Source organism: Durotheca rogersii (genome assembly GCF_024521655.1).
Source record: "Durotheca rogersii strain YMJ 92031201 chromosome Unknown GGS23scaffold_18, whole genome shotgun sequence".
Classification (NCBI taxonomy): domain Eukaryota; kingdom Fungi; phylum Ascomycota; class Sordariomycetes; order Xylariales; family Xylariaceae; genus Durotheca; species Durotheca rogersii.
In genome coordinates, this window is record NW_026251249.1 from 675,599 (window position 1) to 687,623 (window position 12,025).

A 12,025-nucleotide genomic window follows, 5' to 3' on the forward strand; every position below is an offset into this window, starting at 1 on the left:
CGGGGAGCGAAGAGATAAGGGTATGGCAAGAGGAGGGAGGGAGAAAAGAAGAACAAAAAAAAAGAAGCAGCACAAATTAAAAATTAAGGGGCAGACAGGCCAAACGTCCCAAGAGGACCATATTGTCTGTTGCTCTTTCCCATCCAGGCCCAGCGTACCCGAGTACCTGAGCGCAGCTGCGTGCCTGATGTGTGCCGTCTATCCCTTCTCAGTATGGTGCTTGTCGCCAACGAGAAGGGCAGGCGCGGCCACGGCGGACGGAGTGCGATGTCTGGCCGGTAGACTAGCTACGTGGAGAAGGTGAAACCATGCCTGATTGGCCCATCCTGACAGGGGTTGCCATTGAGTTGTATGTGGAGACATGTACAGGACCGCGTACAGGTACGTCTCCGGCGCCGGCCTCGACGTGATGGGTTGAGGTCACTTTCCCGTACGCGACGCGCCTGATAATACTTTCGCGTCACGGGCCCAACAGGTACCTCCACCCCTTTACCAATACCGCACTTCTACCTGTGACCACTTGACGAGAAGAGAAACTCTAATTTAATTGCAGGGCGGGAAGTGCGCTAGCGGCCGGGCGACTTCCGGTTAGACTCTGGCCCAGTCTCATTTGTCAAGCAGCGACCTAACCTACCTCAACCTGCGTATACCAGGTACTACCACTACAGGTATGTACACTGTAGGTACCTAGGTATACACATTTCTATAGGGTACCTATGCGTTAGGTACTAGTACCCATATGAGAATTCTAGAAGTCGATATACAACCTACAACCTTAGGTTGAATCGGTATAGCACCCTAAGGCAGGCACATGGGTACCTAGGTACCTCAGACACCCCTGGAGGTACCTAGGAGGTAGGTATAGGTCAGGTCCAGGGGAAGAGGGGCGGAGGAGGGTTCTTCTCTCTACGTCATGTACGTACCTACGCCATAAATGAAAATCGCACACGCTTCAACGATAATCTCCTCTTCGTCTCAGTTGTTATAATCTTCTTCCCGCGCCTTCTAGGTATTCCCAGGGTCCTTCGTCATCGTCGTCCATGTAGGAACCCGAATCTAGACCTACCACCTTATATACCACATTCCCCATGCCTACGTCTCTTGTCGAACCTCTTTCGCTAGTTTGCCTAGCACAAGCAAATCTGCTTGGGTTACTCGTTCGTGTAGGAGCTCGGCGCCTCCACGACTCGAATCCATCAATATACGATATCTTTGTTTGTTCGTTTCGCCCCTCTCCATCTTTTCTTCTAGCGGTCTCGTGCTCTCGCTAGCTAGCTGGCTCGCCATGTTGTTGGCTATATACCCTATCTCCGACTCGGCCACACAAGCTTTGTATATGTGCGTTTGCTCTCCCGCCAATACGAAGAACTGGCGCTACGTCTCCCTTTAGCAGATGAAGGTGACTCGGGCTCTTCTTCCTGTTAGCTGCTTGCCTATCGACTCCCTAGTCTCGTACGGCACACTGTCAGCTCTAACCGGCAGATGTGGGCTAATCACAATCTACCCCAGCCTGGTTGGCTTAGTGGTAGCTTCGCCTTTTTTCTTTTTTTCCTCTCCTTTTCTCTCTCTCTCTCAAGGAACGTCACACCTCCTGCGTACATCGTCTATCGAATCTCGTCGGCAACGATTTGCGACTGACCTATGTTCCTTATGTTCGCGCATTACTGCCAGGTGTAAGATACCCTAGTATGGTCCTCAAGCCGCCATGTGTCAATACCCCGGTAGCGTAGGGCCTCAACAGAGAAAGGGTTGGACAACAGAGCAACACCGGCACTTCGACACCAACCCCGAGAAGTGCCGCCAGAAATATCGCACCATGTTCTACGTTGCCTATTTGCCTTGCGTCGGGAATTCGAGGCTGCTCGATGCTGTATTTCGATCTAGATTCAAGTCGTGTCTAGCCGTGTTCGCGGTACCTAGGTACAATAACTCACGTTGAAACAGGTGGAACAAGAATGCGTGCCGGTGAGGGAAACGAGATGTCGATGATGCCACACGCGGTTGACAGGTACCTAGTTGGTGGTCATGCGAGATACGGGATCCAACGAGGAGCCAAGACAATACTGCCGGTACCCTCTTTCCCCTCTCGTTCAAATCTCCAGGTCTGGTTCGAAGACATCACGCTTGCAGGAGTACAACTCATCATTCGAAACGAGAAGCCAATGGGTTCGTGGGAGCCACCCTCCCGGGCAGGACCAGTCACTTGCGCGGATGAGGGGTTGAGATGAGTTGGCGCGCGTTAGGCAACCAAACCCTCCATCAGGGTGAAGGGGGTTGTGGTGTGTATACTCGGACTGTCGGGGAAAAGGGGGAGCGCAATCTCAGTACCTCAGACGCACGAAATACCGTGTCAGCCACCACGCCCACCATTGGTCGCAGAACGTCGCGGTCGACGAACGGGTACGTCTAGAGACTCGGAGCTCCAATAACACGCAACGGCACTCCGCCAATGGCTTGCAGGCAACTCTGCCCAAATCAGGCTGCTCCTTGTCAGCGGTCTCGCCACGTCCGAGAGAGGCCACACCAGTCCGAAAACGCTTCTGGGAATGGCCTCCCCTATACCCGGGTCCCTCTACATATCTATACCCAAATAGCTTCATACGCAAACTCGAGCAGGCTACAGGCGGATATTTATTGCGATAATCCACTCTCGGGTCCCACGCCAGCCAAGCCCCCATATTGGAACTCTGGGAGATGATATGCAGGCGTGGAGGCTTGCCGTGCATATGTATGGGATTCAAGGGACTCGCGGACCTGCATGCCTAGCGTTGGATCTCAACGGGCGTCCCGTCGCCCCCTAACAGCCACGATAACTCTAGTACATGCACCTACCTATTTGCCAGTCACGGAGCCTTACTCTCTGCGCGTCACATACTGTTCCGACACCGGTGCTCCGCAGGCATTCGCCAGAAGCTTATGCAGGCCAGTAGATATGATGAATCAATTGCATCAATGGTAGGTGGGCGTATACATCCTGGAAGAGGAATATACCCTAGGTGCTGTCCGTCTCCCTTGCCTGTATAGGACTGACCGGGTGGGCAGCAGTTCATCTAACGACCTCTGGGAATCGCATGGCAAACGGAAATATAACCTAGATACCCAACACTCACAGGGCAGGGCAGTATGTGGTGGGGACAGCCAGGTCTCCTCCGTCCTCCCTCCCTCCATTTCCGGTTCCCGAGACAGTTCCTAGTTCCCGTAGCGGCATTGCATGCATTGCCCATTCGCAACCGCGATATCAACACATCCATGTGCTGACTACGGCTCTTCCGTTCTAGAAGTCTCACTAGTAGACGTGGTCACCGGGATGGAGGGGAGCGTGTCGGCGGCACGGTGCAGCGAATCCGTTCATGCGCCAAGACCCCGGTGATGCGCTGTGATCATGTTGCACACTCTGTCTACGGCGCCTTGGCTGGCTCTAGTCTCTGGTCGCGAGACGTACACTATGTATAACTGCCAGCCTGCTCTTACAAACCCTCCCTCTACCCAGACATACATGAGCTACGACAGGTACGTATGTGCTTGCGTATGCGTGCGCAATTTCCAACGTTGAACTGCTTTAAGGCTCGTTCGTCGCAAAGATCGTGGGCCGCTATCTACCTAATCTCCATTGGTGTCGTGCTTCGGTGCCCAACTGACACCACGATGCTTATCTGACCACGCCGTATGCATACCTACATCTATGCCACGCCAATCCCCCGGGTACGAGTCTGGAAAATACGATCCCTCCGTTTCACTTTGCGAATCTAGTCCGCCTCCCTGAAGGGTCGATCCCCCTCGATTGGCTAATAGTATATGTTTTCGAACAGTTGCTGCCGGACTATCTCTCGCCTGGTCGCCTAGGGAATGAAGCTGTCTTAACGTACCTGAGCCGAAGCCCGACGGCTCTAAGACATGCCGATGAAGACTTTCGGGACTTATTAGATACCTATCCTAGACAGCTTTACTATCATTGCGAATCGCATCGTAGCAAAAGTCGACATAGGTACTAACGCTACGTCAAGTTCCACGCTACAGCAGCGGTAGTACAGGCATCCTCCCTCCTTGCTGGGCGCCATCGACAACACCTAGGATTTAGAAACTCGACCAAGTGAGTACACACGAGGATTAAAAAAAAAAAGGCAGCATTGCTATTGCGCACTTTATTAATTTATTCTACATCTCTCCGTCCTAAGGGGGCGAAGGATATGCAACCTCAATGGAGGTTGAGAGGCTCGTACAATCTGCGACACGATGTATTGATACCCAGCACAATATAACCGTCGGCCCCGCGGTACAAAGAACGCCGACCGGAACGCCTCTCCCCTTGCCTATCCCTTTTCCCATTCCTTTCTCGGGGTCCCTGAGCCCACAATCCGGGCTCACTTTGAATCTGACTTGGCCTCCTCTCCTGCCGCCCCGTCCTCGTCCCCCTCGTCGTCCTTGTCTTCTTCCCCTCCCTCCACTGTCTCATCTGCCTTCTCCTCTTCCGTGGCCGGCGGCGGAGATACTGCCTCCTTCTTCTCGACGGCGGCGGCGGGGCTCAGGTTCCAGTCGATGACGGCGTCGTCGCCGTAGCGCACCGCAAGCCACTCGTTGCACGCCTTGAAGTGGCCGCAGTCGAAGAAGCCGCGCGACGCGCTCAGCGGGCTCGGGTGAACGGTCTTGAGCACTAGGTGACGGTGGGTGTCGACGCGGGCGACGCGCTTGCCCGCGGGCGCGCCCCACGCGAGGAATACGACGCCCCGCGCGCGCTTCGCCGCCACGAGGTCGATGACGCGCTGCGTGAACCGCTCCCATCCCTTGCCGGCGTGCGAGTTCGCCTCGTGCGCCCGCACCGTCAGGCACGTGTTGAGTAGCAGCACACCGCGCTCCGCCCACGGCGTTAGCAGGCCCCCGTCGCGCGCCGGCGCCGTGAACGACGGGTAGTCCTTGCGCAGCGCGATGTACATGTTCTTGAGCGACGGCGGCGCCCGCGTCGGCGGCCGCACCGAGAACGCCAACCCGTGCGCCTGGTTGTGGTTGTGGTACGGGTCCTGCCCCAGGATCACGCACTTCACCGAGCTGAACGGGGTATAGCGGGACCTGTAGTTGTCGCGTCAGCTTCATATTCTTGCTTTGCTCTATTTTACATCTCGCCGTGCATGACGTCAAGAGACCACAGCGTAATACACGGACAGATATAGACGCGCCAATGTGATGCGTGAAATGCGTACAAATCGCGCGAACGTAGTGACCAACGACAGGCCCAAAAGAAGAGCGTAGTAGAAAAAGAAGAAAAGAAAGAAAAAAAAGGTAAAAGAGAGACGACATACCACGAGTAAATGTCGTCGCGTGGGGGAAACACCGTTCGACCGGCCTTGACCTCGCTCTCGAGGAACCTCTTGAGGGCGAGGAACTCGGGGGTGACGATCTCATCCTTGAGGTGGGCGAGCCAGCTCGGGTGGAGGGTCTGGATCTCGAGGTGGAGCAGGCGCTTCTGCTCGGGGGTTAGGGTCGCGACCCACTTGGCCAGGTTGAAAGTGGACGGGGGCGCGTCGGAGTCATCGGGGCCGGCGCCGGCGCCGGCGGGGGACGAGGACGGGGTCGTGGACTTGGCCTTGGCCGGCGGCTTGAAGAACGACGTGATGCTCGCGTTTGCGGTCGTCTTGACCTTCTTCGCGGCGTCGGACTTGGCGCCGTCGACCGGCGCCTTGCGCTTCATGTACGATATCGGCGAGGACATGACGGCTACTCTGGGAGGGGGGGGGAGGAGCGGCGTTGGTGGGAGTGGGAGTGATAGGGAGGGTCGGGGTGCGACGAGACGGAGTAGCGACTGCGTATTGGGCGGAGCGCCAGGACTGCGACGGCTAGCTATCCCGTGTCCCTCAAGAGCGAGCGCAAGACTGCGGAAAAAGCAAGCGTCGAGCTCCTTAGGTTGCGGGCAGGCGAGCAAGCAGGTAGCCGGCGGATGGTCTCGTCCCAGCAACGCGGATGAGACAAATCCCACAGCGTAGCGTATACCAAGGTGAAGAAAGAAGGAGAGCGAGGCAGTCGGTGAGGAAAGCGGGCTGTATAAAAGGAAGGGCTGAATGGCGGGAAGAGGTTGTTACTTAGGTAAGGAAAAAGGGCTATAGGCAAGGAGGTTGTAAGCAGGTGGTGCATGGGCTCGTTAAAATTGGTTGAGGTGGAGGCGGGTCTCCGAGACGCGGTCCAGAGCCACCCCCTATCAAAAAAAAACGTGACGACGCGTATAGTGGTGTGGTGGCTCTCGGGGCTGAAAACATTCTACCTACACATACCTAAGTCAAAGCGCGGACAAGGGGAGGAAAAAAACCCCAGGATTTTCGCGGTCGTGCACTCCAGGAAAAACAGGCATAGTTTGATTGCGTCCCGATACGATAGGCACAGTGGGCCGATCGTCAGAATTACTCTCACATTAGGTGGTCCTACTGCCACGCTCCAGCCTCCCCGCCCCCCCGACCTACACGAAGTGGATCGATCCTCTAGCCTGGAACAATGGCCCGTCCTTCGCGTAGCGTACAGACTCGTGCGCAGTCAGTAGTAGTAGCAGTGTATTGTACAAGATGCTTTTCTTTTTTCTCTCCCTCTTTCTCTCTCTTTTCGCCGCAGACGCCGAACCGTTTTCCCGTCCCTCGATGCGATGGAATGGGGCCAACTTTTTCTCGCAAGCCGTAATCGTGACCATGACCGTGATCCGTGACCGAACCCACACTTCCAAAGCGACAGCCCCGACCCTCTAGGCAAGGTATCATCATGGTTGTGCGAAAAGAAAACGCCTCGAAATGCAAAATCTAAACACGGAGGTGGGAGCGGCGGGAATGATGTCCAGGGCAATATCAAGGCTCACCGTCCCGTCCCTTATGCTACTTCCTAGCATTCCGCTCGTTGACGCTCCGGAAGGCTCGCTTGCCGACCTCGTAGCTGCTGATCATGATCGCACACGACGGTGCCGTCTTGAGCGTTCGGGGGAGCCATCCCTTCCACAACCCCGCCAGGCCCTCAGTAGCGTATATGTGCCATAGCAGCCGGACCATGTTCTGCTGTTCCGGCGCTGGCGTGCTGTGTGACGACACCGCGGCCTTCCTGGCGGCGTCTCGGTAGACCTGCGTCCTCGTCTTGCCTACGTCGAAGGGCATCGTGATCGTTGACGCGAAGGCGCCCGAGAGGGCGCCCGCGGTGAAGCTATCTACGAAGGTCTGTCCATGGCCCTCCCGACTCTGTGACCGCTTTCTATCTCGGGACGATCTATTGCTGTCTCGAGTTAGAGATCGGCTGTGTCGCTCTTCGCGCAGGTCGGTAAGCTTGCCCCTGACCGTCTCGTAGCCCCACCAGTACATTCCCGAGAAGGGAACGTCTCGCCAGAGAGTCAGCGTGAGCCCTCGCCAGAGCGAGCGATAGCCCTGCTCGGCCACCATGCTCTGCATGCCGCAGAAAGTGTTAGCCAGGTGGTTGGTCGCAGTCGAGCCTGGCGTCGCCTGGAGACGTGTTCGGAACAATTCGATCGGGTTCACCGCAGTGGCGGCGAGCATCCGCGCCGAGGAGCCAGCCACGAGGGGTGCGTAGCCGTCTTTCACGGTCTTGTATATGGGGCTCGCCTCGTCGAAGCGCAGCCATTCATAGCCGGTAAAGTATATGATGTTCGCCGGGATGGCCATGACCAGAGTCGGCGAGAGGCCCCTCCACAAGGTGGTGAACCCCTCATTGCGCACAATCTTCCTCATGCCATCGAAAGTGGAGTTGAACCGCCTCTTCTGCACCTCCTCCACCGCGCAATCGCCGGGCGAGACGGCACCGCCGCCGAATGCTTCGATCCTGGGGCCGGCGAGGCAAAGCTCTGCGGTGTTATTCATGAAGAAGACTTCGCGGCAGCAAGCGGTAACCCCGAGGTTCGACGGTCGAAACGCACTAGGCGACGAAACCGCAAGTCTCTGCCATTCCGGGGGGGACCGTGTCGTGCCCTGCGACTGCAATCGGATGCGGACGACGTCTAGAGGGGTGACTGTGGTGACATTGACGTCAGCATGCGCTACTCGAGCCGAGCCGGTCTTGACTCGGGCCACCGAGGGGGAGCTCACCGAGAATCGAAGTTAAGAAACTGCCCGAAATCGCGGAGATCATCTTCTGGCCAGCGGAGATTTCAATGCCGTCATCGCCGCCATTGGCGTCGTCCTGAGATGAGATCATCGTCTGCCCCGCAAAAGCATCTTCAGCCTCGCTTAGTCGATCGTGATTGTGACCGCCGAAGTCACGGTGATGATCCATAGCGATCACCGTGGCTGCCGTGCGCGCGGCGGTGCGGACGTCCCCAGAGGCGCGGTCTGTCACGGCGGCTCGATGCGAGATCGGAGGGAGGAAGAAAAAAAAAGTGAATGCGCCGAGACGAGGTGTAAGACGGATGTGGTGGGCGGACAAGGTAAGCAAATTGACCTTGTCTTGCCGATGGAGGGAAAAAGAGAAGTTTGTAGAGAGGCGAAGGACAGATGGAGGGGGGCGATGGTAGAGCACGCTAGAAGAGTTGGGCTAAACACATGGAAGCGCCTAGGAATGCCTACTATGGAATATTACAGAATATGCGCATATGTGTTTTTTCGTCGTCGCGGGCGAGGATGCGGCGAGGGGGAGCTACGATTTTTTAGCTGCCTTTGGCCGATCATGGCCCGAGCCCCGAGCGAAGCTCAAGCACAGAACTACATAGGTACCTTATCTACCTACCTACCTACCTATGTAATCCAGCATGCGAAAATGCCGATAGCATGTGTGCGATGGCAGAGCCAATCGGAGCGTATCGCACCGGCATTCACGTCGCGTTGCTTGCGCCCTTGTGTGTATGCGTAGCTATAAGTACCCGGCTTGTAGCTTTAGGTGCTTGCTCCCCCCGCGCTCCCGGGCCTTAGAGGGGGGCACAGCAGGTATAGGGAAACCGCCTACATCGGACCCCTATAGCGTAGGTACCTACAGGCTACATGTGGTGGCCTAGGCTAGGTAGGTGCGGGCGGGAGGTACCCGAAGGTGAAGAGCTGGTACCTCAGATGCCTCCACGCGTAGGGACCCGGTGGGCCCCTTACGTCAGTGTTGAGATAAGGTCCCTTATCGTAAGCTGCCTGCGTACCCAGGTACCCACCTCATCCCTATCCATCCCATCCCGTGTCGTCCACCCAAATGACCCCATCACGATTGCGGCCCCCCTCCATTTCAGCCCGTCTCGATCCACCCCAACAGGGCACACCATAAGACGGTCCCAATTGCGTACGCTCATACGTCCATCCACACCTGCATACTAACCGCCTATGCGTATGCACGTGTAGGACCATCCGACCATCCCATCTGGCCCGGCCCGGCACCGCCTATCTTAACCTTCACTCCGGCAGGTCCGCAGACCAGCTCGACTTAGCGACTCCAGGTATATCGCCACACCTACACGCACTCGTACTTCTATAGGAAAAGAGAAAAGGAGAAAAGTCTGGAGCCTGGCCGCAGCGAGATATCGAATAAGGAAATACAGAGCTGGTCTGAAGAATTCAGCCCCAGAGTCCGTTCAGGTATACGTAACTTACCTACACCTACCTACCTACTTACTGAACCGCCGGGAGCACGCGCCGACCCCTAGACGACACCCAACCACCCCGAAGGCAACATGGATCGACCGACGGAGCAGATACAATCCGAATTGGAGGCCTTCAGGAAGCAATGGCAAGCCGAAGTGTCAGCTCGCACCAAGAATGCGGCCGGTTCCTCGAAACCGCCCGCGTCCTTAACTCAGGCAGGCCCTTCCGCCCAGCCCACGAGAAGAAATGAATTTCCACACCAGCGGGCGGCTTCGAAGACTGCCCAGTTAGAGGAAGACGACGTCTACGTGAAGACGCAGTTGTTCGAGGAGACATATCCGGCCTCTTCTCCTAGAGGGCACAACTTTGGCCGGCCCGGCGATGCTGCTACTACCGGCAAGGACCCGTCTGGGGCCCAGGAGCCGCGGACTGCTCTCGACTTCTACGAGGAGGCGGTCGAAAAGGAGACCACCGGCAAGCTCGGCGATAGCCTACAGCTTTACCGGAAGGCTTTCCGGATGGACGACAACGTCGATCGATCCTATCGGGAAAAGCACTTCCCGGGTCGGTGGACGAGGTCAGCTCAGCTTCAGGCTCAGGCTCATGCCCAGGCCAATCCGTCTGGCGCTGCCGTCACCGTCCCGAACACCGCCCACCACTCCCTACAAGGACCCGCCCCACCCTCGGATGCGGTCTCGGTGCCGGACCTCATCGCTAGCTTCGCCGACTTCAAGATCGAGGGGGCCCCGCCAGAGTGCGAGGGCATGCCACCACCCCCCTGCCCGCTTGCAGCCCTTCCGAACGAGATACTCGTACATGTCCTACGCGACGTCGCCGTCGCCGACGTCGGGGACTTTGTCCGCCTGGCTAAGGTCTGCCGCGGTCTGGCGTACCTCGTAGCCACCGAGGACCACATCTGGCGCCGGGTCTGCCTGGGCTCCGAGGTCGGCTTCGCTGCCATGCATTACCGCTGGCAGCTCGGCTTCCGGTGGGAACCCCTCGACGCGGTGCAAGAGCTCGCCGACGCCCAAGAGGAGGAGGGGGAAGTCGTCTACACGATGGACGAGCTCGCCCGGCGGCGACTAGAGCGCAATCATGCCGCCACCTACGTGCTGTTGCATAGCCTGTACGCGTCTTCGTGGCAGATGATGTTCCGCCGCCGACCGCGCGTCCGGTTCAACGGGTGCTACATCAGCACTGTGAATTACATTCGCGCGGGGCAGGCCTCGGTGCACCAGATCGCCTGGAACAGCCCCGTGCACATTGTAACGTACTACCGGTACCTGCGGCTCTTCCGCGACGGCTCCGCCCTTAGCCTGCTCACTACCGATGAGCCCGCCAGCGTCGTCCACCACCTCACAGTCGAGAACTGCCACCTGCACCGCCGACACGGCGGCGACGGCGCCAGCGCCCTCCGTGGCCGCTGGCGGCTCTCCTCCTCGTTGAGCGTGGGCGGTAGCGGTAGCGGTAGTGGCGACAAGAAGGTAGGCGGCGGCGTCGGCGGGGACGACACCGAGGGCTCTGAGGGCGACTTGTACATCGAAACCGAGGGTGTTGGCGCCAAGTACATGTATAGGATGGAGCTGACGTTCCACAGCGGCAGCGGTAGGACGGCGACCACGGCCACGCGGATCAACAACAGGAGGCTCGCATGGAAAGGGTTCTGGAGCTACAATATGCTCACCGACGACTGGGCCGAGTTCACGCTCAAAAACGATAAGCCGTTCTTCTTCAGCCGGGTGAAGAGCTACGGAAGCGGGTACTAGGACCCGGAAAGTACGTCCGTCCGGCGATATGCTAATATGGGTACCTAAAGGGGGGGAGAGTAGACGGATAAACAGATGTACCAGGCCGAAGACGCATAGTTGGACTTCGGTTCTTGGCTGGTGTCATTAGAAGGGGCTTTCTATATTTTTAGGCATTTTTGAGTCCGGGTCACGAGGGCCAACCGGGACCATCTACCTACTTTTGGTGTAGACGCGACGAATCAGCCACGTTGTCAGCAAGGCGCAGGAGAGGCAAAGAAAGAAAGAAAGGCGAATCGGGACCAAGTAGGAGCATATAGTCAAGATCCTAACAGCGAAAGATGGCGTCAGGCAATTTCGTTGCCAAACCCTGAATCCCGAACGTCCTAGACCCTAGTAGTGAGCGCTGATGCGAGTCGGAGGCTCAGAATCCCACCCCCGTATATAGACATCCCCATATAACTGTAACTTGGTCGAGGCCGCTAAGTCCTATACGCTTAATATACGCTAGGTACTAACTAACCGCGTGCGATCTTTATCCGCGACGCCTATCGGAGTAGCACGTAAAGGGAGCCCATCCGGGCGGGAGATTAGGAACTACAGCATGCGCGAGCATGAAGGGGGGTTTGGTGATGTACCTAGCTTAAGCGTCGTGGTAAACAGAGGTAGAAGCGCCCTCCACGCGCCGGTCTTCGATTCAGCATCCGACCCAGGAGGGACGCCAAAGCTGTGTGAGATACGACGTGCTGGTGT

General features: G+C 57.3%; 3 protein-coding genes across 3 annotated transcripts; 1 reads left to right on the forward strand and 2 right to left on the reverse strand.

Moving 5' to 3' along the window:
• Positions 1-4,099: 4,099 nt before the first annotated feature.
• Positions 4,100-5,912, reverse strand: GGS23DRAFT_152111 (uracil-DNA glycosylase). Its single transcript, XM_051511371.1, has 2 exons — positions 5,295-5,912; positions 4,100-5,064 (listed from the first exon to the last, which is right to left on the reverse strand). The coding sequence occupies exons 1-2, from the start codon at positions 5,702-5,704 to the stop codon at positions 4,362-4,364; spliced, it is 1,113 nt and encodes a 370-aa protein (XP_051370187.1). The 5' UTR covers positions 5,705-5,912; the 3' UTR covers positions 4,100-4,361.
• Positions 5,913-6,278: 366 nt separating this feature from the next.
• On the reverse strand, positions 6,279-8,616 carry GGS23DRAFT_576961 (mitochondrial carrier). The gene is made up of 2 exons (XM_051516894.1): positions 8,058-8,616; positions 6,279-7,981 (listed from the first exon to the last, which is right to left on the reverse strand). The coding sequence occupies exons 1-2, from the start codon at positions 8,242-8,244 to the stop codon at positions 6,846-6,848; spliced, it is 1,323 nt and encodes a 440-aa protein (XP_051370188.1). The 5' UTR covers positions 8,245-8,616; the 3' UTR covers positions 6,279-6,845.
• A 532-nt stretch (positions 8,617-9,148) lies between these two features.
• On the forward strand, positions 9,149-11,717 carry GGS23DRAFT_576962 (uncharacterized protein). Its single transcript, XM_051516895.1, has 2 exons — positions 9,149-9,521; positions 9,573-11,717. The coding sequence occupies exon 2, from the start codon at positions 9,617-9,619 to the stop codon at positions 11,291-11,293; it is 1,677 nt and encodes a 558-aa protein (XP_051370189.1). The 5' UTR covers positions 9,149-9,521; positions 9,573-9,616; the 3' UTR covers positions 11,294-11,717.
• The last annotated feature ends 308 nt before the right edge of the window (positions 11,718-12,025 follow it).